General features: G+C 45.0%; 1 protein-coding gene across 6 annotated transcripts in view; it reads right to left on the bottom strand.

The window, feature by feature from the left end:
* PDE4D (phosphodiesterase 4D) overlaps positions 1-25,049 on the bottom strand; it is a 650,804-nt gene that overhangs the window by 295,720 nt on the left and 330,035 nt on the right. The window contains exon 1 of one of the 6 annotated variants that reach the window (XM_081929701.1): positions 341-1,742. The exons of the other annotated variants lie outside the window; for them this stretch is intronic. Within the exon in view, the coding sequence (XP_081785827.1) occupies positions 341-393 (53 nt within the window). The 5' untranslated portion in view covers positions 394-1,742. Of the gene's footprint in view, positions 1-340; positions 1,743-25,049 lie in introns of those variants that run through there. 6 annotated transcript variants of the gene reach the window in all.

Genomic DNA, 25,049 nt, shown 5'->3' with positions numbered 1-25,049 from the left:
TGAAAGAGTTAAAACAAAAACAGAAGTTCTATTTTCTGTTAAAGTCATCAAATTCAACAAGGCGACAGAAAGGGGAGGGAATGTGTTTTCATGGTGCTGGATTAAAGGAAAAACAAGAATGACATCATAAAATGTACACATTTTTCCCTGCTGGGTTTCTCTTGCGTTGTAAAATTTGCATTACATCCCCAGTGTGGGATTTATTTATTTTTAATGCACCTCTCGATTACAGTCCCCCACTTGCATCGCCATCCCTTGGAGCTAAGGAATCGATTGTCACAGCGTACAGCAAACAAGTATTGGGATAACTCCACATTGAAGTGTGCAGCAGTTTACTCACCATATCCACGAATGCCTCCTGAATGGAAAATTGTTTACATGCATCATGTTCATGGTTCTGTCGGCCTCAGTCTTTTCCTTGTCCAAAAGCTTTATCTGTTACGGAATTCATAGATACATTCCGCAACAACTGCAGCATCAGTTAGTGTCATGGGCTATTGCAAAAAAGTATTGTATTCCACATAAGTGAGAATCTCCAGGATTCAAGGGCAGAATTTCCAGAAGGTTTTCTAGCTATGCGTCCATCCATTAATGCAATTCACTAGTATTTCGTTTTTTAAAAATCACAAAAGGAATCATATATGTTTAACAACTTATCCTAAATGAAGGCAACGGTTCCCCTTGATAAATCCCAGGTATAAATTAAAGCATCTTCTTGTGCAGCAGCATTTTAGACAGTAGGAAAAGGTTAGTCAAAAGAGAGTTTCTTGCCATCTGTGCTAGATCAGTTTTTAAGAGGAAATGCAAAACTTCACATGGTTTTGCCATGCTGTCCTTTAGAAACAAGTATTGCTTTTTCTTCCTTCTCAAACACATATTCATCAGTGGTTGCTTTAATTGTGTTTCCCCTCTTTGCAAGAAAGACCAGACAAAGAATGGAGGCTGATCCAATACAGAGCAAACTTTTCATCTGGAAATGTAGGCTCTCCACTCTCTGCCTGATAGGAGGGAGCCTTAAGGAAGTGTGTTATGCTATTTTCCTGCTCCATATGATAAGACTACAATGAAATACCATTATGAACTGAAGTTGTTGTCATGATCCGACTCCAAGTTGCCATTTAACCCCATAATAAAGCTGTCTTCTACCTGGAAGAAAAAATGACTAATGCTGCAATACCACACACACTTAGGAGGTAATAAGTCCCATTAAAACCACTGAGGCTTACTTCTGAGTAAACACACCGACGGTCGTGATGGAAGTGATCGATTCCTTTGCTGCAGAGCCTTGTTTTCTAACTAAATCTTCTACTTTGTGTGCACCTTCACGTCTTGGCAGAATTAGGCGGAGAGTTTCAAGTCCTAAGTAATCAAAGAATCCCTTCCCTGGAGTTTCTCCTCTTCTTTTTTTCCAGTTTCCCCCCCTCCAGCAATCGGCTTCTCAACACCGGTTATTCTTACTCCTGAACGTCTGGCCACATCCTTGGATAGGTAGAGCGTGAAGTTCAGGCAAAGCCAGGTTTAGACCTTCCGGACCAAACGGTGCAGGCAGCAGGATGTTGCTGGTCTCCTCCTGCTGCGTCCCCTTCGACCCCCTTTGTCTCCTTTTCTTACGGAAGGGCTCAGGACACTTGCAGGCGAGTCTGTGCCACGAGAATTGTGCAGCAGAATTAGCTCCAGGCTGCAGCGAGCGCGGCTGCCCGACAGAGGATGTGCTCGCGTCAAGGGGCCCCTCTAGGTGGGTTCTCCATCCTGCCACCGCGGCTCCTCTGGCGCTTTTCACCGACGGCTCCGAGAGGGGCGCCGCTCCGTTATAGCAAAAGGTGGGTGGCAGAAAACAGAGCTGTGCCTTTTAAAAAAATTAAAAATAATACACAAAACCAGGCTTGCCTACCTTCCATGAGCCCTGCTCCTTAAAAGCAAGCAACACGCCAAATATTCCACCAGCCTATTTTGCAAGATTTGCTTTTTTTTCTTTCTTTCTTTTGGAATGACATGACGTTCAACCTCCCTCTTTTGTTTCTCCCCCCCCCCCTCGCTAAGGGGCGGGAGCGGGGCGGGGACGCTCACCAGGTCCACCCGGGCTTTGCATCGCCCAAGCAGCCGTCGTGACGGATCAGGCTCGCCACTCAGTTATTTGGGGAGGAAATCCTGTACGACGAGCGTCACACACAAGGACAACAATCCCATAAACGGCTCGCCCGGTCATAAAAGGCTCCTTGCCGAGGAGTGTCCGCGATAAGAGGCGCCGCGAGCGCGCTCTTTTGGCGCTGCCTATTTCCTCTAAGCCGGCGCAGCAGCTGCGCGCCTCTCCAAGGAGCCCGCGGCCCTGTGGTCATCGGAGAGCGAGAACCAGGCAGCAAACTATTGGGGACTAAAGGGATCTTGGGGGCGAAGGTGCCTTTGTTAGGAACAAAGCAGCTGCTGCTGCCGATTGGTAGGAGGTAGACCGGGCGCTCTCCTCCTTCCCGCCCCCACCGGCTGCTGAGACCGGGGCGCCGGGAAGGTAGAAGGGGGTGTGGCGACGAGGCGATTGCCAGGCGAGTCACGCTGCTCCAAGTTTCCTTCTCTCTCTCTCTCCCCCGCTCCCCACCCAGCTGCATTTCCAATACATGACGGGTCAAGCGGGGTGCAGGTTGGATGAGCATGCAGGAATACTGTAGTGAAATAATAAATGCCTCCATCAAAGAAACGTTTGCGATTCAGTTTCCTTTCTCGTTTGAGCCGCAGGTTGGTTGGTTAAATACACACACACACCTCTGCAAAGTACATTGAAAGAAAACACGGAATGGAAAAAACAAAATGGAAATGAAATGGAAAAGCACCATTTCAGCCGAACGCAGCCTTTGGCCAATTCCATTCAGAGCCTGCATTCTCTCCCCAAGCTGTTGGTAAAGGCTATGACTCATCTTGCTGTAGAATGTCTTGTACGCCGTGGATGCGACACTATTTTTTTTCTTCCTTTTTTCCCTCCCTTTTTTTTTTAACTGAAACGCTGGGATTGCCTAAAAGCGTCTGGGTTCTTGGCGCAGTACAAGAGAGGGAGATTCTGCCCCAAATAACAATATGCGTAATAAAGAAACGCAGCACGCAGCCACCGGCCGGAGAGTGTAAAAAATATCAATATATACAAACACGCAAGGATGAGTTCACACGTGCCTGGCACTAAGTGCTGCTCCGCTTGGAATGGACTGCCTTGGAAGGCAGCAGACTCCCCTTCATTGGAGGTTTTTAAACAGGTTTCTTTAGCTGTGACTCCTGCATTGAGGGGTTGGACTAGATGACCCCTGGGATCCCTTCCAACTCTATGATCACTGCAGCATGAAGCAATGAATGGGTAAGAACAGCCACGGCAGATCATACACCAGAAGCAACATTCTCATTTCATCACACTATGCAACCAAGCTCCTGTGTGTAACCTCCTTCCAGTAACACAGATCCCTGTACAAGTCTGATCAGGATGCACAGACAGTGCCAGACAGAGGCAAAGCGGAAAGCACCACGCACATAAGCTGCACTCCTGCCACCTGGTGGAGGCTGGTGGCACCTTAGGGGAAATGGGGCACGGCCCCACCAGCCTCACCCACCTGCCTTCTTACAGCTACTCCAGGAAGTGGCACTGCCTATCAGCTTCCTCCTCCCCAGTCTCTGTGTTGTGCAACTAAGCAGGGAAGAGGACAGGGACAAAACCAGCTGGCTCTCAAGCTGGAATAGCTCAGTTGGTAGAGCATGAGACTCTTAATCTCAGGGCCATGGGTTTGAGCCCCACATAGGGCAAAAAGTTCCTGCATTGCAGAGGGTTGGACTAGATGATTCTCATGGTCCTTTCCAATTCTACAATTCTGTGATTCTATTATTCTGCCTGCCATTGGCTCTGGCTCCACCTGCTGCTGTGCTCCCTGACATGAAAGTTACAGAGAGATTGGCTTGGCATGTGTCTGTTTGCTCCCTTTTTTTGCATTGTCTCTTAGCACGTCATTTCTCTCCCCCCCCCCCATGTGTGCATGAATTGGCATGCATGAAAGAGAGGGGGCGGGGAAATAAATAGATGGTGGTACTGTAAGGTCAGGGTTTGGAGACAAAGGTCTAGGTCCTCGCTCAGCAGATGAGAAGGAGAGTTTTGCAATCAGTGAAATAACACTTATGGGGCCCTATAACCCACTTAAGACCATTAGGTTCAGAGTCTATAATTATCTAACAGCACCACTGGAATTGGACCATGGCTGACGTGCTCCGGGATTCACTGCAAAAGATCCTCCAAACTTGCTTTCATGCAAAAACTTCGAGTTGACCATTCTTGCCCACTAAGAAGTGCCCCATACGGTGTTGAATTGTCAAGGCCAAATCAATATCAAGAGATAAGTCCCATGCCAGTGCATAAAGAAAGGAAACAAAAGATTCCAACTTAAGAGCCTACCAGGTTATTCCAGGTTAAACTACTTGCCCATACAGGTTAAACTATTTGTCCCAGAATTGTCTATTAAGTATTATCTACTCTGACCGTCAGTGTCTCTCTGGGATCTCAATACTTAATAACATTAAACAACTCTGTAAGCGAAATAAATGTTTAACATTCATCTGAATTTTAATCTTCTTTATTAGAAAGGGCAGTTGTGAGTATTAAATAAAACAATTCTGAATGGAAAATGTGGTGATGTCTTTGCTAATGCTGAAGGCTGGGTGTTTCATTAGTTGGATTAGCCATATTTTCCATAATTGGAAGTTCTGACATGTCTGCTTTCAGCTTTCCTCAGAGATCAGATTGCTCTGAAGTCAGAAGTCAGGGTTGGATTTGTCCTCCTCTGCCACTGCAGCCCTGATGGCATAGGAACCACTTCCCCAACCCCTTCAAAAGTGTGATCTTACGTGGTGGTGGGCTGTGTGTGAATAATGCAACAAGGGAGGCAGAAGAGATGTCAAAGAGATAAAGAATTACCTGACGTTCAGAAGACATCTTAAGGCAGCCCTGTTTAGGGATGTTTTTAATATGTAATGCTGTATTGTTTTTAATACTGATTGGGAGCCGCCCAGAGTGGCTGGGGAAACTCAGCCAGATGGGCGGGGTATAAATAATAAATTATTATTATTATTATTATTATTATTATTATTATTATTATTAGCTGTTAGCATACAACAGTCCCATCCCAGCAGTCCTGCTTAAGCAAATACAGTCTTCCCTGCTTCAGACAGTTGCCCTCCATCTCACAGTGAAGGTTGGAGCTAGCATACTTGTTCCCATTGCACCCTGCACATCCTACACCTTCAGACAGCCACAGCTTCCCCCAAAGAGTGCTGGGAATGGTAGTTCATTAAGAGCACTGAGAGTTGTTAGTGATCCTTATTCTCCTCAGAGTGTGACAATTCCCAGAGTTCCCAAGAAAGGAGGCCTTGATTGCTTCAGCACCCAGGGGTCTCCTAACAACTCTCAAGAAACTTTGGGGAAAGTCATGTATGATTCTGCTTTAAATGTATAGTTCAGACAGGGCCTAAAGCAGATGCTAGGACACGGGTGGTGCTGTGGGTTAAACTACAGAGCCTAGGGCTTGCTGATCAGAAGGTTGGCGGTTCAAATCCCTGCAACAGAGTGAGCTCCCGTTGCTGTCCCAGCTCCTGCCAACCTAGCAGTTCCAAAGCACATCAAAGTGCAAGTAGATAAATAGGTACTCCTCCGGCGGGAAGGTAAACAGCATTTCTGTGCGCTGCTCTGGTTCGCCAGAAGTGGCTTAGTCATGCTGACCACATGACCCAGAAGCTGCCTGCGGACAAACGCCGGCTCCCTCGGCCAGTAAAGCGAGATGAGCGCCGCAACCCCAGAGTTGTCCGCGACTGGACCTTTTTTAAAGCAGATGCAGTAGCCTCCAGGTAGCCAAGCACAGACAGATTTACAAATGTGTGTGTGTATGTCAAATTCCAGAAGGGCCATCCTGTTAGGCTGCAATAGATTATAATGGATTGCTTTGAAGTCACTTCAGCACCAGATGAAAACAAAAACTGGCCTCCAACTGCCCCATCTTGCTTTGTTCTGTATTTTGCCAGAACAAAGGTGGCAACCCTAACCCCACTAAATAGAGATTTTTCCCACTGTGGGTCTAATAGCAGCTCTGGGAGTTCCAAAAAAATCTCCCAAATAGCAGCTTCAAAAGATCCAAACACCTCCAGCAAATGCCTGTTTTAGTTCATCTCCAAAATTAAGCATCTGCCTCATCAGAATAAAAGCAGCTTCTGCCTCACCTCTTGAATAAAAGAAGCTGCATCCATCATACCATCATGTGAACACCCCAGAGTGCATGTGGGCTGGAACAGATCCATTTTTTCCACTTTTGATTGCTTGTTTTGGTTCTTGTTCTTGTTTTATTATGTATTTTGTATTTTGATCTTGTATTTTTATGCTGTGAAGCACCCTGCGATCTTCGGGTGAAGGGTGGCATACAAATTTAATAAGCAACAATAGCAGCAACTCTGTCTCAATGCCTCCTGCCCACAGTGGTGGAGGCTGCTTTATATTTTGTCAACATCCTTCTGAAGCCAGTGCTTCCAAGGCGGTATGAGAAGCTGTAAACTCAGTAGCAATGTTGACTGTTGCCCTCGACTTGCAGATCGTTCTTCGGGTTCATGCAAACCAGTTGTGGATGTCGCAACAGCACACTGTAGACCTGCGTTTGGCTTGTTGTTTGCTATAAACTCTTTAATCTGCCAGGGTGCTTCCAGATGGAGGATGTTTGTGGCTTCATCACTACCAGTCCCAGAGGGGCTGTGATGATCTTAGCACTGATTTCCAGTTGCTCAAGAGCACAGCAGGGAATTAGCAAGGCCAGCAGATGCGACAAAGTGCAGAGAAGCGCCTACCCTGGGACTACGGCACACAGTGCTGCAAGACTGTGTACCTCTCTTTTCATCCCCCAAGAATGCTTCCTGCCCTTGTGGTTTAGAAGTAAGTCATTCAGTCAGCTGTGTGGAGGCTGTTGTTCGGATATAGTCTCAGCAAGGATATTCCCTATTGTATCGCACTACCTTCAGGCATAAGGGACGTGGGTGGCGCTGTGGGTTAAACCACAGAGCCTAGGACTTGCTGATCAGAAGGTCGCGGTTCGAATCCCCATGATGGGGTGAGCTCCCATTGCTCGGTCCCTGCTCCTGCCAACCTAGCAGTTTGAAAGCACGTCAAAGTGCAAGTAGATAAATAGGTACCACTCCGGCGGGAAGGTAAACGGCTTTCCGTGCGCTGCTCTGCTTCGCCAGAAGCGGCTTAGTCCTGCTGGCCACATGACCCGGAAGCTGTATACCGGCTCCCTCGGCCAATAAAGCGAGATGTGTGCCGCAACCCCAGAGTCGGTCACGACTGGACCTAATGGTCATGGGTCCCTTTACCTTTACCTACCTTCAGGCATAAGTGGTTTTCATCTTAGCCCTTTTCTCCTGAATTACCACCCTTGCTAGCCCATTCTTATAGACCGTCTAGGGGATCTTGTCATCGGCCCAGTGCATTTCCATTCTTTTTTTAAAAAAATGCTGCCCACCGGTGCTTTTTCAGATCTTTCTTAATAATAAAATGTAATTGCAGCAGCAGTCAGCTGTCAGGGACTAGCTGGACAAAGAGGAGTGTTGGGAGACACCAGCCAAGGAACCCCTCAGGGAAACCCCAGAGGAGAAAGGCTCAGAGCCAAGGGATCAGTGGTGGGACACTGAGGAGAGGTCAGAGGGAGAAGATTGGGAGGAGAGGCTGGGTGCTGAAGGGGCAACAGGGTTTAGTGAGCTGGGAGAGCTGGTGACAAGGAGGAGTTCAGACTCCGAGGCTGAAGCAGAGGAGGTGGGTTAAGAGGCTGCTGTAGAATCCAAGGACTCTCCCTCTTCTATGGCAACAAGTTCCCCCCCTTCTTGGTCTCAACAAATGCATAGGATAATGAGGAGGGCAGAACAGAGACCAGAGGTGCGCAGATGTAGTTTGAGACTGCTTGGGAGACATCCAGGAGAGTAGGAGCCTTAGAGAGGTGTGGAAGGACCTTCAGTCCTGGCAACTGCTCCATAGGAGCAAGACCTACTGGGAAGAATTGCTGAGTTGCATGCTGTTTTCTTGAATAAAGAGTTCACAGACAGCTGACTTTGCCTCATCGTTCTGACCTGCATCTGACTCCAGCCCTAAAATCGGCCTACTATGGATAGGCAGGCATTCACTATTGAGGCTCCCATACCTTGTACATTATTCCTCCCTATTTGCAGGTTCGGCCTATTTTATTTATTCCCAATGAGCGCAAGCAGGTTTGAATATCCTATTACTTGCCCCAGTTTCTCTACCCTCATTGAGGAGATGGAGAATTTCATGGTTGATCTCTCATTCTTAACCTTTTGATTTCATACCAATTCTCTCCCCAATAAAACAATTAAAAGGAAATAAAGGAAAGCAGCAATTAACATACACAAATGGTGACAACTAAAACCGATATAAGGGCAATTAAGGGAGGGCATTCAAAATGCACTCAGTGAGAAATAATAAATAAATGCTTACACCGCAGACAGGAGACTCTCTGTTTGCCTGGTATGAGTGTACCAACGAACCACAAAAAATACAGGTGGATCAGCACATTAACCTTTCAAAGACATCCTTCCAGCATTCAGTCCCATAGCAAAAATTCAGTCCCATTCACCCACCTGCTCATGAATACTGGGAATTATAGTTTGTTAAGGAGGATGCTGGGAGCTATAACTATGTGAAGCGCAAACCACAGTTCCCAGGATTCTTTTTTGGGTAGGTGAGGAAGATTTGCATTCATTGTATGGTGTGTACACAGCCCAAGCGCCCTCTGGTGAAGTATAGCTGGCCACCCTAAGTCACCTTCATTCTGTTCTGCATCCAAACGCAACAGTAAAAACTGCTCATCCTATGCACACGTATTAGAGAGCACTTAGAACCATAGAATCGTAGAGTTGGAAGAGACCCAGAGGATCACCTAGTCCAACCCTCTGCAACGCAGGAATCACCTGCCACTGAACTCGGCAGAATCCACTTCTAAGCAAGTGTGATTATGATCAGGCTGCAACTGATGCTTCCCATGTCTTAACTGTGGGAGAGGAAGTGAGCTGTCAATGGCTACTGGCCATGGTGGTTATGCTCTGCCACCACAGAAGGAAGGCAGCAATGCTTCTGAATGTCCATTGCTGGAAATCACAGGAGGGGAGAGTGCTTGTTCTCAAGTTCTGCTTCCTGATTTCCAATAGGCACCATGAGAACAGGATGCTGTACAGTGGCACCTCGGGTTACAGGCGCTTCAGGTTACAGACGCTTCAGGTTACAGACTCCGCTAACCCAGAAATAGTACCTCGGGTTAAGAACTTTGCTTCAGAATGAGAACAGAAATCGTGCGGTGGTGGCGCAGCGTAAGCAGGAGGCCCCATTAGTTAAAGTGGTGCTTCAGGTTAAGAACAGTTTCAGGTTAAGAATGGACCTCCAGAACGAATTAAGTTCTTAACCTGAGGTACCACTGTACAAGACAGGCCATTAGCTGATCCAGCAGCCTATTCTTATGTTCGTATGTGACATTAACCAAAATGTTTACATTATATAAAGTGTTTTCATGCACGCCCCAAGTTACACTTAGTACTGGTTTAACGGTTCATCCTTTCTACTGCTCTTAAGACTCATTCCAAGAGAGATTAATGGCCTCTGGTGTCCTATTTTTCCTTGTTATTATTAGAAATGGACTCTGTTGGCACAATGACTAGTTAATGAGACAGACACGGCACCAGCTAGTGGGTGTGGTAGCTGCAACGTGTCAGAGGTTTGTATCATATGTTGCCGAGTGTAAAGGAAATGGCGTAAATGTAACCTTTGAGGTCTGGCTATCAGGGGATCCATTCCATCAGCATGGGGTTTGTGGAATGATGAACTGATCCTGGGACCCAATGGCATGCCAACCCTTGCCCTGCCTGCTGCTGTCAATAAAGATTGGGCCTGATTTTATCCCATCACCGTTGTACCGTCTGGTTATTCTGCAGCTCTCATGGGTCACATAATGCGCCTGCCTGGGCAAATAAAATTGCTCTTGACTATTGGCACCATATTAAAAATGTATTCATTATTATCCGTCAGCAATAAAACATTAGCATAAGTATTTAAAGCTCAGTCAGATATAGCTTTTGAAGACCTGTTTTAAAAACCAAAATGTTGCTTTGTTACTCTTCTCATTTTGAATTTCAGACCTGTTAATATTCCATGCCATTTCACCATGTGCGGTATTATTTATACTGATTACAAGAAACACAGTCAAACCAATTTATTTCTGCATAATACTGTGTCACTAATTGCTTTAGTGCAATGTCATATTATCCTGGGTGCAGGGGAGGGGGGATGTAAGTCAACAAAACCTTTCCAAAAGTGATTAATTCAAAATGTGATGCACTCACTCCTCATACTATGGCAAAGATTGGAGAGTTACTGAGTACTTGCAGAGCTTAATGCATCCCAAAGGGGTTTCCAGGTATTCGGCACATGCACACCTGATTTTTTTTAAAAAAAATCTTATTAGAAGTGTAGATAAGAATCATTAAAAGGCAAGCATCTTTATCCTATGGACCAGGCTCTGAAAAGAACGTACGAGCATAGCTGGATTCAGACCAAATATCCAGCGCCCTGTTGCCAACAGGAGCTATCCAGATATCTCTGGGTCGTCCACAAGCAGAACACAATGGCCCCAGGTTTATCCTACTGTTCCCCAGTGACTGGCATTCAGAGGCAGGCTGTCCCTGATCCTACAGGTAGCATAGAACCATAGCTATTAATAACAGGATTGCTGATCAGAAGGTCGGCGGTTCAAATCCCCGTGACGGGGTGAGCTCCCGTTGCTTGGTTCCTGCTCCTGCCAATCTGGCAGTTCGAAAGCACGTCAAAGTGCAAGTAGATAAAAAGGTACCGCTCCAGCGGGAAGGTAAATGGCGTTTCCGTGCACTGCTCTGGTTCGCCAGAAGCGGCTTAGTCATGCTGGTCACATGACCTGGAAGCTGTACGCCAGCTCCCTTGGCCAGTAAAGCGAGATGAGTGCCGCAACCCCAGAGTTGGCCACGACTGGACCTAATGGTCAGGGGTCCCTTTACCTTTACCTATCTAGTCAGCTGGAGGGCTTATATTTCTATAGTAAATTGTATAGGTTAATCACACATTGTGCAAGTCCTTCCTTCTGCATTTCTTGAAGTTTCTTTGGATGATTGCTTGCATATGCCCAGTGGGATAAATTGGGAATACCTTTTTTTTCTTCTGCCAGGATTTTTCAATCAGTTAAATGTTGCTTGCTGCCCTTGTTTGCACTAACCATAACTTGTTGCCATAACCCTGGACACGATCACAAACATACACTGCAACTATGGCTTAGGTTGCAAAGCTAAGCCCTCCCTATGCACCCATGCACAAGAAATCCCCCAGTGAAACTGGCTTTTCACAGTGCAAGCCAAGAGCCCAGATCAGAACAGCCAATTTAGCACCCTCCAGATGCTGTTGGGCTACAACTCCCATCATCCCTAGCCATTAGCCATACTGGCTAGGGCTGATGGGAATTGTTGTTGAACAGCAGCTGGGAGGCACCACATTGGCTACCCTTGGCCTGGAGAGTCAGGGAATCTGTGCTAACCATGGTTTGCTCAGTGTAACCCTTAACTATGGTTAGTGGACACCCCAATTTGTAAACTCATTTTGACCCACCTTGTTTCACATCTTGGCCATAGAAGAAGAAAATAAATACCAATGGTTATATGTTCTGCTTGTCTGCAGTCAGTCCTACAATCAAAGCCAGACACTGGGGCGCTGTGGTTTTTGTTTCAAAGAAATTTAGGAAAGTAAAAGATCTACAAGGGTTATCAAAGTCCTCTCATTGCCAATGAATCCTAGTTCTTTTAGTACATTTACTCATGATTTATTCACAACAGTTTTAAATTAGCTGAGCTTCTCCCTTGGGGAAGTTAGTCCACAGACTTATATTTCTTGTTAATATATAATCTTAGATGGTAACAAATAGGCCTTTAATATACATGTAGTGATTCATATTGAAGAAGCTTTTCTTTTTTTGCCTAACTCATTAGACAAATTTTACTGCCACCCCACCAGTTCCAACTCACCCTGAAATAGAGTTTAAAAGCAAGCAAAGAAAATATTTTACCAAGCTGTCTGGTTTCGGATCAGCTCTGAGAGTTTTGCTGCTTGGTCAGCACAGCTAGCATATCAACAGTGCAATCCTAAGGCTGCTTACTCAGAAGTAAGTCCCAGGTTGCTCAGTGGGGCTTCTTCCTTAGTAAATGTTCTTCAGATAGGAGCTTAGGGATGCAGACTGCTGGGAGTTAGTCCTACTGATCACTGCAAGATTTACCGTATTTTTCGCTCTATAACACGCACCCGACCATAACACGCACGTAGTTTTTAGAGGAGGAAAATCCATAGGCATGCCACCCGTAGGCATTCCCTCCATAACACGCACAGACATTTCCCCTTACTTTTTAGGAGGAAAAAAGTGAGTGTTATGGTGCAAAAAATACGGTACTTCTATATCGGGGAGGGGAACTTGTGGCATCCGAGATGTTGCCGGACTCCAGTGCCCATCATCCCTAATCACTGGTTATGCTGGCCAGGGCTGATGGGAGTTGGAGTCCCAGTATTTGTAGGGCCACAGGAATTATGTAAGCAAGCATAAGATTTGGCTGGACGCTTTCTTCCTTATTGAATAGGATAACATGTTTTGAAAACATTGTGAGTAAAGAAAGATTCATCTTAAAGCATTCTGAAGTTTTCTGACCTTGGAACTCTCTGGATCAATTCACATTTCTAGATAAAGAAAATATGAAAAAAGGCTTTACTTTTTTTTAAAAAAAAAAAAACCCCAATTCTTGGTTTTGGAGAAAGCAATTTTTGGAGTTCAACAGTTTGGTCCCTACTTGATTGAATTTGCACTTTTTAAACATACTGGAATGAAAAGTTTGTTGATATGATTTGTTGAAATCAAAGACCTGCAATCGATATATTTTTATATACAGTATGTATGATCTGAATGATATTATAAACTGAAAAAGAACAGAGAATGAAATGAAAAAGACAATACGTATGGATGCCCTCTGGAGACCAACAATAAGGTGGCTATAATCCACACATGATAACGCTGAAGCAACAACATAATGTGACTGTAATTGGGCCAAAAATGTCTGTTCGAGGTGAGAAAGTACAATAATTGTCTTACATGGGTTAAAGAAAGTTGTTTAAAATGAGTTAAAAATGGCTATCAGCTTGGATTGTAAAGGCTGATCTTCTTGAATGCAAGGAGGCAGGAGTGGATATAGATGCTTCTGCCCTGATGATATTCCATGTCTGTTTTAGACCTGCCAAATCCATAGTCTATCTCTTGGTCTTTTCTGCAGTGATGTGGTTTAGACAGAGGATGGAGCTGGAGAAGATGGACTATGAAATGTACGGTCATTAATGTTTAATAGAAACTGGCTGCCTAATACACCATTTGCACTCAAGTTTGAATTATTTATGCGGAGAAACCAACATCAAAGGTATCGTTTCTCCCTGTGTCCCTCCCCCACCTTGCAAAACTGATATTCTTTGTCAGATACCTAACAGAAGCATTTTCCTTAAAAATCATTGCAGGCTTGCCAGAGGACAAAAATTATAAAAAGGAAGCAATGGGTTTTCTATCTTTCTTTCTTTCTTTTAAAAAAATGCATTGAAAATTTAAGTACTTCAGTTTCACCCAGTTGCCATTCTCACTAAAATGGGTATATGCCACAACTACTGTGTGATATGCTGAATCCATTTATAGATTATAATAGCCTAGAATATATACTATGTGGATTGTTACACACCATCCCCAATATTCCAGGGGCTTCAAGTGTTTTTCCAGGGTTCAGTTTCTGAAGAAAGAAGGTCCACAGAGACAGAACATAAGGTTTTATGTGCATATATACAACCTCAGCATAGGATGGAGGGGCTCACAGCATTAACACCCCAAAAGATCTTGCTCTTTAGTTAGTCATAGTTTTAGATTCAGAATAAGATCAAGACATGTTTCTGGGTCCGCCCACTTTCAGCCCAACTCACACACACACAACAATTCTCTAGTCCAGCCCACTTTGACTTATTGTTCTCCATCATTCAATTAACTGTAGCTATAGCAAACTAGCTCATTATTTTAGATGCTGATGGGGTCATGCAAGTGGCCAGCTATGGTCTTTTGAAGAAACTTGCCTGTTCAGTCCAGCAACCTCTAATATTCTAACCCTCACTGGATACAGAATCCCCAGAACTCAGGATATCATTCAGACCAGAGCTTTCCAAACTTTTCATGTTGGTGACACAAATTTTAGACATGCATCATTTCACAACACAGTAATTCAGTTTTACTAGCAAACTGGAGGTTAAAGTAACCCCTTTCCAGCCCCATGAGGAGCGCAAGGAGCATTTGTGTGACACACCAACACACTGCAGCTGACACACGCTAACACGTCACAACACACAGCATGGAAAGCTCTGATCTAGACTGATCCCCCCTCCAAACTTATAACTGTAGATACATCATAGAAATCCCCATTTGGCTAGCCATATTTGGGTTAGTGATGTGCTTTTCCTGGTGACTAAAGTCCTAAAACAACTTATAGTTCTGCACAGATTGTTCCTAAAGCTATTTACTGTGGGTGGGTGTGTAAAAATCAGGGGCCGCCTTTGCTTTCTTGCACACCAGCAGATTGTTAGGCCACCGGCCATCATTGGGAAAGCAGCAAGCTTTAAGGGCCATGATTGAGAAGCAAGATAATGCAAAGCACACATCACTTCAGGTTATGGCAGGAGTGCTGCTGATGTCATTGCAGTGCCCACCCTTACTTGGGATGGATTTGGGATGGCCTATCCCAGTTGTTTTCTCCTCCCTTTCCTCTCAATGACTGTTAACCTACACCACGTGTACCCAAGATGGTGCCAGTCAAATGCTGTTAGACTACAAAACCCATCATCCATGGCCATTACACATACTAATGGGAGCTGTCGTCCAACAACACCTTGAGGGCCTCAGGTTCCCTATCCTTGCAGTAGTAGAAACTGAAAAGGAAGGTGTTAGGAAAGAGCCATTGTTGGCTGCCTGTGACGTCTGTGCTAGTGGAGAGATGCAAGCATTGATCATATTGAAGAAGACAAGGTTTCCTGCCTCAGGGCATTCAGATTCAAGCAGAAATTAAATAGAGGGAAGAAGTACAGTTGGTCATGTGGAGAAGCTGACTAATATCCTTTCTATACACTCGCAAGTTGCAACTGCCACTGAATAATGAATTGATTGTTAAATCCTTAATGAGATTTATTAAATGAATGTGAGTCAAATATTTCCAACCTCCAAAGCTTTTATTGCTCTCCTTTTAATCTAAAGCAGTCTGACCGGGAGTGAGCATGTGACAATCTAAATCATAAACTGTTGTTGTTTTCCAATTACAGGGCATGTTAGCACGATGGAGTCTTATAAAGGGCACCTTAAAGACCAGGGACAAAACACAGCTTTTGGTGATATCACCAAAAACATTGAAGGAGCTTTAGACGTTGACTCCTTGGCACCATAATCCTATCGCTGTCACAAATCTTTCTGTGGGAACGTAAATAAGGCTTTAGCTTCTTGGCCAGGATACAGAAAACTCCAGAGCTATTTCTTCATTGCTCAGGGAGGTTGCAGAACTGTTTCTTAAATTGTTACCTGCACCCCAAATCACATAGTAAACTGAAGGAAGTTTCACGTTAGTAGGGTAGGGGCAAGGCGGGAGCTTTACTTAAAAGTAGTATTGCTGGTCATGCACAAGCCCTTATATGCCTTTCCAGGTCCCAGTCCTTGTTTCAAATCTTTGTAACGTTCATGGTACTTTCAAACATCTCTCAGCAATTATGAGGACTAGAAACTACTTTAGAGGGTAGGGGGAAATGATTTTTTTTTTTAAGGATTCCTAAAAATGACTTGAGAGATTGCATATCCAAGAGAGAGAGGGGCAGGCTGCATGTTTTGGTGTAGTATCATCATGTTTGCAACATCAATATGGGAGAGCCTCTGTTCAGAATATTTCCATTAAAGGGGATAAGAATTAATGTGGGGCAAAGCAGAATTCATTAATAGCAACTCCTTCATGCAACTGAGGAACGCACAGCAGGGCCTTTGCGGAGGATTAAAAACAACAACTGGAAACATATTGAGAAAGGCAATCCAGAGATACTTCATATTGCTCAGCTCTCAAAAAATAAACCATGCTCAGTGCCATTAATAGTCTCAGGTGCAGAGGCTACAAGAATATCCCTGAACTGATGCTTGGCAGAATCCCAGGAATTAACTGCCTTGGCTGACCTAGGCGTTGCCTTCAGTTGTAATTCTCTGAAGCGCTTCAGGTCACTCCAGGCTGGATTTAAAGGTAGCACCATTCAGTCCTTCAGCAAGAACTAACCATGGTTCCAAAATGTTTCCAGGCTTCTGGTGAAATCTGCAGCCCCGCAGATAATGGCCTCACAATGTCTCGAAGGACTGGGGGAGTTTACCAAGATTTTTGTGCCAGCTTAAGTATTTCAGACAGGGGATTGAGTTTCTCCGAGCCTGCTACAAAGGCAGCTTTCATTCCAGGTGAAGCTGAATTTGATGAATGAAAGCTTCTATAAATGATAGTTTGTAGCATTCTAAAATATTCTGAACAAGCTTAAAAGGGCATGGTCCAATGGTGCATGAAGCAGCTCGCTTGCAGAAGTTAATCAGGTCTGGATCGAGTCCATGCTAGGATGGGAGACTGCCCAGAAGCCCTACGTGAAATACCCACCCTGTAGAGGCCTGCCTGGCACCTACTCTAATATCCTTTTAGAATTTAGACACATCATTGAGCATAAGTAAGAAATCCCCTTTTTTATATGTTGTGTGGATTTGGCTACAATAAAGCTCTCAAGCTGGCTTTATCCTTATCCAACCCCCCAAAAAAACACACACACTCAAAAATAAAATTTTAGAGTCAATGCAAAGTTAGCATTTTCCTTTCCTCTCTTTCTTCCCCACCTGCTCAGGTTTAGCAAGGGTGTTCTGTTGTGTAGACTGCCCACTGGATCAAAGGTGCTGCATGAACACTGGATACTGTTTTATACCAAGTCAGATTGCTGGTCTATCTAGCTCAGTATTATGTATATAGAATCATAGGATTGTAGAGTTGGAACGTAAATTAGCTCTCCTGTGTTTCAGTCTGAGGTCTTTTTTAGCTTAACAGGAGATGTCAGGAATCGAACCTGGGATGTTCAGCATGCCTTAGCATAGGAGTCAGCAACCTTTTTCAGCTGTGGGCCGGTCCACCGTCCCTCAAACCATGTGGTGGGCTGGACTATTTTTGGGGGGTAGGGGTGGGAAATGAACTAATTTCTATGCCCCACAAATAACCCAGAGATGCATTTTAAATAAAAGCACACATTCTACTCATGTAAAAACACGCTGATTCCCGGACCATCTGTGGGCCGGACTAAGAAGGCGATTGGTCCGGATCTGGCCCCCGGGCCTTAGGTTGCCTACCCCTGCTTAGCATGTGCTCTACCACTGAGCTATAGCAGAGGGAGGATCTATCAAGCACCCAGTGGGTATTCATCATACAATTGTTATGGGGCTTGTTGTATAATACAAGTAGTGCATTAAATACATCAAACTCCTGGTAATCCTTCCTATGGCAAACACAAAATGGCATTTAAGCATAATATTCATTGCATAATCAAATCTACTATCACAAGGAGATTTCGTTAATACTAAGAAATTCAGGAAAATCCTTGCGATTTGCATTGCCAAGGCAGAAATGGAAAACATTTGGGATTACATATTTCTTCGAGTCAAAAGTGCAGTAATACCAGGGTTAAACAGAGTTCAAAATACTTTTGAATACTGTGAAATAGTTCTCTGTAGCTACCCAGTCATATATGTTGCTTACTAAAAGCTACAATCCTTAAGCACACTTAATAGAAAACTGCATTGGAACAGGTGGACAAATAAACCACTTAGAGGTTTTCCTTGTAAACTGTAAATTGCTTGGCGACTTTGCTACAGTCAAGCAGTATATAAATTCTGTTAACAGTATTCTGACCTCTAAGGAGGCAGCTTGCTATGTTCACAATATCATAGAATCATAGAATTGTATAGTGGGAAGGGACCCGATTGTCTAGTCCAACCCCCTGCTATGCAGAAATAGCTATTTGACTTATTCCTGGAAATTGCTGGATAGTTTGTTACTGCTATGGAACTTGTATGATCTGTTGCTATAGGTTGGCTTTACTGTTGATGTGGGATTCAGGTTTGTCTTTATCTGAAGTTGCAATAAAACCAGAATCTCCTTAGGCCGTAAAAGCAGGAGATAGATCCAAGATTTTTTTTTTAAAAAAGGAATTAATTTATAAGTTAATTCTCCTTTCTCTCTATTCATACAGCAGCATGGCGGGTCCCCTGAGGTCATTCCTGGGTTGCAGCAGGTGCAGCTTTGACAAAGAAGTGCTTGAGTCTTTTGTGTGTGGCAATAGATTGGTGCAGTTTCATGAGAATCCTCTCCCACCTGAGATCTGGAATATTTTGCATAGGCTCTTGGGGTCTGCTAAGGGCAGCTCATTAACCGTACGTCTCTTCACCGAAATGGCGTACAAGGCCTTTCTTCTGCCATAGAACAGAACTCAATGGAAGTCTGCAGGAACACTTAATGAATTGACTTGTTAATCACCAGGCTTTATTGGGGAAGTAACCTGGTGCCTTTATTACTCAGGAAATCTATTCCCAGCCACACACTTATCTTCTCATGGAGCCAATGTAATTTATGTTAATAGAAGGTTTTCTTTGTTTAAACTAACTCTTATATATGCCTATTAGACTAGGAAGGGTTATAGGGAGAGGAGAAACCCTGGGTGGAAGATTATCGGTTTTTTGCCAGCCATAGAATCACACAGCTGGAGGGAGGGCTTGCAAGCCCTCTAGTCCTGCCCAACCCCCTGCTTGATGCAGGAAATCCAGAGTCTGGGCATCGCAACAAGAGACAGCTGTCCAGCCATGATTCTGGGCCATGCAATATCAGCTGGCAACAGTTAATGCCTCCCAACAGAACCAGCTGTTCTGTGGAAGAATAATGCATCTTGGACCCTTGATAGGAACCTAAGAAGCTGCCTTACACCAAGTCAGACCAATTTTCCATCTAGCTCAGTGTTGTCTACACTGATTGGCAGAAGCTCTTTCAGATGGGGGACATTCCCAATCCAGAGATTGAACCTGGGACCTTCTGGAAGGAGCAAACACACTTGGTCCATGCTATATTTCCCAAATCAAGCAAGAACCAATGCCATTCTTACTGCCAATGTGCCATTGTCTATTCCAAGAGTAGTACTGCTAACTCCTCAAAACTACCCAATAAATGTGCAAGATACAGTGGTACCTCGGGTTAAGTACTTAATTCGTTCCGGAGGTCTGTACTTAACCTGAACCTGAAGCCCCACTTTAGCTAATGGGGCCTCCTGCTGCTGCCGTGCTGATGGAGCACGATTTCTGTTCTCATCCTGAAGCAATGTTCTTAACCCGAGGTACTATTTCTGGGTTAGCAGAGTCTGTAACCCGAAGCATATGTAACCTGAAGCATATGTAACCCAAGGTACCACTGTATGTGCAAATTTGTGCATGGTTGCACTCAAAGATCTAGTAACTACCACCCTATTGAATTTTTTACCTGAATGTTCTTTTAAAAAAAACAACAATGGAGCAATTGCTAGTATGAATGCAAACTCAAGTCTCTGTCATTGACAAGGCCAAAGGGGGCAGACAGGGAGGAAAGATAAGTGAGTCAGCCCAACCTATTTCATCTTCATGGAAGAGCCTGATGGATCAGACCAATGTCCCATCTAGTCCGGCATTCTGTTCTCCCACCACCCACCCAGATGCCCATGGAATCACTCAAGGGGGACCTGAGCACAAGAACCCTCTCCTCTCTTATGGTATTCAGAAGCAGGACTGCCTCTAAACGTGAAGAAAGAGCATGGCCATCATGATTAGTAGCCATGGATAGCTTTATCCTCCATGAATTTGTCCAATCCTCTTTTAAAGCCATCCATCTTCCTCACCCCAGTTCAGCATCTCAGCCTCTGCCTCCTCCTCTTGAGAAAGGGAGTGGTGTAGGTTCCATGCCCTCCAGGGCCTTTCCATTCCTCAAAGGGAGGACCCTACATACAGACAACGTACTGGGGGTCTAGAAGTGCACAGCTCCACAGGCAGCATTACAGAAGCAGGTTTGCTCCCATAGGATGAAGGGAGTTGCCAAAATACTAAAGGTGATTCATTAAAATGTAATGTAAATCATCATCATCATCATCCCCTTCCCCTCCAAAGTCATAGTTCTTGAATTTCAGGTGGGTAGCGATGGCATACACAGACAGCTTCGATTGATTCATTGCGTTAAAAAATTTAATTCATAGTTGCTGAGGCGCTTCACCTTGATGTAAAGCAAAACAAGGTCCTGAAGACTTTCACATTAATGTATTAATAGATAACAGGTTCCATCTACAGTAAAGACTGGCACAGATTCAAGCGCACTCAAGCATCAGATTGTGATGCTTTCACTGGCTGACCTGTTCTGACAGCTCCTACCTAAGGCTGCCTCAGAGAGCTAGGAAGGTTTTAATCACCTCTCTGATTTAATTTCACCCGTCATATATATATGGTTCGCTCTACCTTTCCTTCATTGAAATGGCACACTCCGCCTCCCCCTTTTTAACACAAATGCAACCCTGATGAAAGCCCCGTCCCCTCGCCTGACCTTCACATATTTAGCAGAAAGGTCTACAGGGAAATTCTAACGGCATATAGTTCTGGTTGGCTGACCTCGAAAACGGATATTATGGAGCTGGAAAAGGTTCCAAAAAGGGCAACCAAAATGGTCCAGGGGTTTGGTTGCAGCAACTCCCCTCCGAGGGAAGGTTGCAATAATTGGAGCATTTCACTTTAGGTGAATAACGACATGATGGAGTCATATAAAACTATGCAGTGTGTGTGGAGAGAGGCAGGTTTTTCTCCGTTTCTCAAAATACAACAAAGCTGAATGTTGGAAGATTCAGGACAGACAAAAGTAAGTACTTCTTCACAAGCACTTCACAAGAATTAGGGAATTCGCTACAATGGAATCTCGGTTTTCGAACGTAATCCATTCTGGAAGACCGTTCGATTTCCAAAATGTTAAAAAAAAAGAGGAGCAATGGGCACTCAGCAAAATCCACTGAGAAAACATGTTCTCCTTCATGGAGAGCACGTGTTGCAGTGGGGTCTATCAGGACACCCCCTCTTGGTTGATGGGTGGGATTGTTTAAATGTCCAGGATTGTGATTGGCTATTCTGGGTTGTTGGGCAAATTATGATGTTGCCAATTTGTGGGATGGCTTGAGGGTTTATATACTTGGCATGCAGCATTTAACGTTCCCTTTTGCTGCATGCATCGGATCACGCACCCACCCTCTCTAAGTTAGGGCTTATGTGTCTGACCTTGCTATGCCTGTCATGGGGTCGTCTGCTTTTGGGGCAGGGGCCTGGTAGGAATTTTGTCCATTTGGCTGATTGGCTGGTGCCATTTGGTTTTTGCCTAGTGCGTAGCAAATCGTCACAACTTGTAAGGTTGCAGTTAGGCATTGGTTAAAACTGGTTGGTGGAGGGGTAAGGATTGGCTGTGCCTGCCCCTCCAATGCTGCTGCTGCAAGGGAATTCTGTTAAAGGAATCCAGCGGCTTGCCGTGCTTTTGTCCGGATCCCTGGTAAGGGGCTTGGGCTGCGCAAGATCCTGGGAGCATGCGGGGAGAGGTGAGGGTCTGGCGCCCAGCTCCATCCTCTCCCCAAATGTTTTCCCTTACTGACTTTCACAGGGTTGTGGAAGTCAGTTCTGTCCCTGGTGGAGACAGATAGTCATAACCAATGCCTAAGAAGCCATTCACATTATGTATTTTAATAAAGTTGTGGCCAAAATTATGCCAAAAACCTTAAACAAAAATTCTGTGTGAATTGTGATTTATTTAGGGGGTGGCTTGGGGACCTCGACACGCAAAAAAGAAAAACAAGCAGCGGAAGCCATTCGGCTTCCAAGGCGCGTTCGGAAATGGAAGCAATTACTTCCAGGTTTTTGGTGTTCAGCTTCTGAAACGTTCGGCTTCCGAGATGCTTGAAAATAGAGGTTCCACTGTAAGCTCAGAATGCAACGATGGTTACTTCTGGGGTAGAGAACATGACAGGGATAATCACATGGTGATTGATGATAGCAGACATAAGTCTCAGCTATTGAGTTCACTCTGGAAAACAAGTGAACAGGGGATTAACCTCTGGTGCTCTGATAAAGCAGTTTTCTGCCTTAAGAGAGCTCTGATGGGTTAAGCAACTTGAGAGCTGAGGAATCAGCAGCTCGCTCAAAAGCCACATTAAGAGCCCTATGTGGGCTCTATATGGGCCTGGGATCTGCAAAAACCTCCCTTTCTTTATTATTTCTGGGATGGTTATGATTTACAACTGAGAAAGATTTCTCCATCTGCCAGAAATTTCCATTCAGTGTGAGAGCTGCTTTTCAAGAAGAAGGGAAGAGAAGTCAATTGTTAAAGGGTTGGAGGCAGAACAAACAGCCAGTTTTATGGTTTGAGACAAAGTAAGTTTTATACAAACAAGGGAGTTTTGTGTTTTCTTTTCTATTTCTTTCTCTGTTTTTTTTTTTTGACTAGTTTCTCTTTTCATATATATATATATATATATATATATATATATATATATATATATGCCGCATTTTTCTCCCTATAACACTCACATTTTTTCTCCTAAAAAGTAAGGGGAAATGTCTGTGTGTGTTATTGAGCGAATGTGTGGTCCCTGGAGCCGACTGGCCCGAGTGCAGGGGCAAAAATCAGATCGCGCACTGCAGGGAGGAGGCTGTTGCTTTCCTGCATTCTGCCTCACAGTCTTATTGCCCACCCTCTTCTGTTTTTGGTTGCTTTGTTTACAAAGTTGTAAAAGCTGTTTTTGGTTGCTGTGGTTACAAAGCACAGATCCACATGGATTCTCAGGATTTTTGCATTGGCTTACCCCAAACTCACCGTCAAATCACATGTCTGTGGCCACAGCACGAAGCACCAAAATGATACATCCACTGTTTCATTCAGAATTTTTTTTCTTGTTTTCCTCCTCTGAAAACTATGTGCGTGTTATGGTCAGGTGTGTGTTATAGAGCGAAAAATACAGTGTATATATATATATATATATATATGCTTTCGTAGATTTTCACGGGTACAGGAATGCAGGTTTTGGTGTCCTCGGGTGTCTTCCCGTGTAAAAGTTGGGGTGTCTAGGCCAGTGTTTCCCAACCGGTGTTCCGCGGCACACGAGTGTGCCGTGAGACGTTGCCTCGTGTGCCGCGAGATGCCTGGAGGGAGGCGGGCGAGTCGGGCGGCGAGAGGCGGGGCGGCGGCGGCGAGGAGAGGCCGCGCCTCCTGCTGCTGCCTGGCGCTCCTCCTCGCAGCCGGCAGCGCTGCCTGGGCGCCTCCGCGCGACTCTGCCTCGCTGGGTTTGGTCTCCCAGCAGAGACGGGTCACACGCGCCCCTCCCTCCCTCCCTCAGCCTGCGCGGAGGGAGAGCCAGAGAGAGGCATCGCTCCTGCGCGGCGGGAGAGGGAGCAGCCGGAGCGATGCCCCAAACGAACGCATGGGACCGGAGGGGAAATCCTCTCCGAGGCGGATTGAGCGCAGCTGAGAGAAGCCTTTCGAGGAGCTGCCGTGTCCCCTGGAAACCCCCTTCCCAGCTCTGCCTCAGCCGCCGCCGCCTCAGTTGCCGCCGTCCCTCAGTCCCTCGCTCTGCTGCCTCCTCCCACCCCCAAAGCTTGGAGGTTCCCCAGCAAGGGGGAGGGAAAAAACTTTCACTTTTGTGCGTCCCTCCCGGCGTGACGCTGCGCGCTGACGTCACGGGGCGGGGCTTTAATGGTGGTGTGCCGCGAGATTTTTTTTCAGTAAACAGGTGTGCCGTTGCCCAAAAACGTTTGGGAAACACTGGTCTAGGCGACGTTTCGACGAGGTCTCACTCGTCATCTTCAGGCTGGTGCTTTCGGCTTCTTGTTACTGGAACAGAGCAGGATCTCAGTGTTTGAGTTCCTATAAATACTGTTGAGGGGGTGTGGTGTATAGCCTCCAATGTTCTGGGCAGAGAGGAAGTTCCCAGGCTAGTGTGCCTTTTATTCTTTTGTTCCTTAATTACTTGAGGGATATCTTGAGTGATTTCTTGAGTGATATCCTGAGTACCACTTAGGTGGGTCATTAGGTGTGGATTAGTTGCTAAAGTCTTTGTGTCTTGACCTCTTGAACTTTGTGAAGAGTTTTTCTGAGAAGATGGCTGTACTGCACTTAGTTGTGCTCTGGCTTGGCTTCGTGTATAGGGGCGAGCTGTGGTTTTGTTGCGTTTTGTTGTGGTTTTGTGTTGTGGTTTTGTGTATAGGGGCGAGCTGTGGTTTTGTTGCGTTTTGTTGTGGTTTTGTGTTAATTGCCAATGGATACCAGCAAAACAGGGTTACGAAGCTAATCCAAAAAGAAACACCCCCCAAAAACCAAGACACAGAAGAAAACAATGGCATGGCCCTCCTTCCTTATATCAAGGGCACTACAGATAAAATTAGCAAAATCCTCCATAAACACAATATCAAAACAGCCTTTTGCACCAACCAAAAAATAGCCAATATCCTCAGAAACCCCAAGGATAAAATCCAGTTGGAAAACCAAGGGGTCTATGAAATACCCTGCAAAGTCTGCCCAGCCACGTACATTGGACAAACAAACAGACGAATAAATGCACGTATCGCAGAACACAAGAATGCCGTCAAAAAAGAAGAAAAAACTTCCTCTCTTTTCCAACACATGAAAGAAACAGGACACGAAATTAATTTTGCAGATTCCAAATTGCTCTTTAACATGGAACATCACCACAAGAGAATAATCATGGAAGCCATCGAGATAGAGAAACACCCTCACAACATGAACAAGCGTGACGACACATCCCGCTTGCCAGACATCTGGAA

Source organism: Podarcis melisellensis (genome assembly GCF_964234715.1).
Source record: "Podarcis melisellensis genome assembly, chromosome: 11".
NCBI classification, from domain to species: Eukaryota; Metazoa; Chordata; class Lepidosauria; order Squamata; family Lacertidae; genus Podarcis; species Podarcis melisellensis.
Note: the sequence above shows the minus strand (reverse complement) of the source record. Positions and strands in the feature narration are given on the sequence as shown.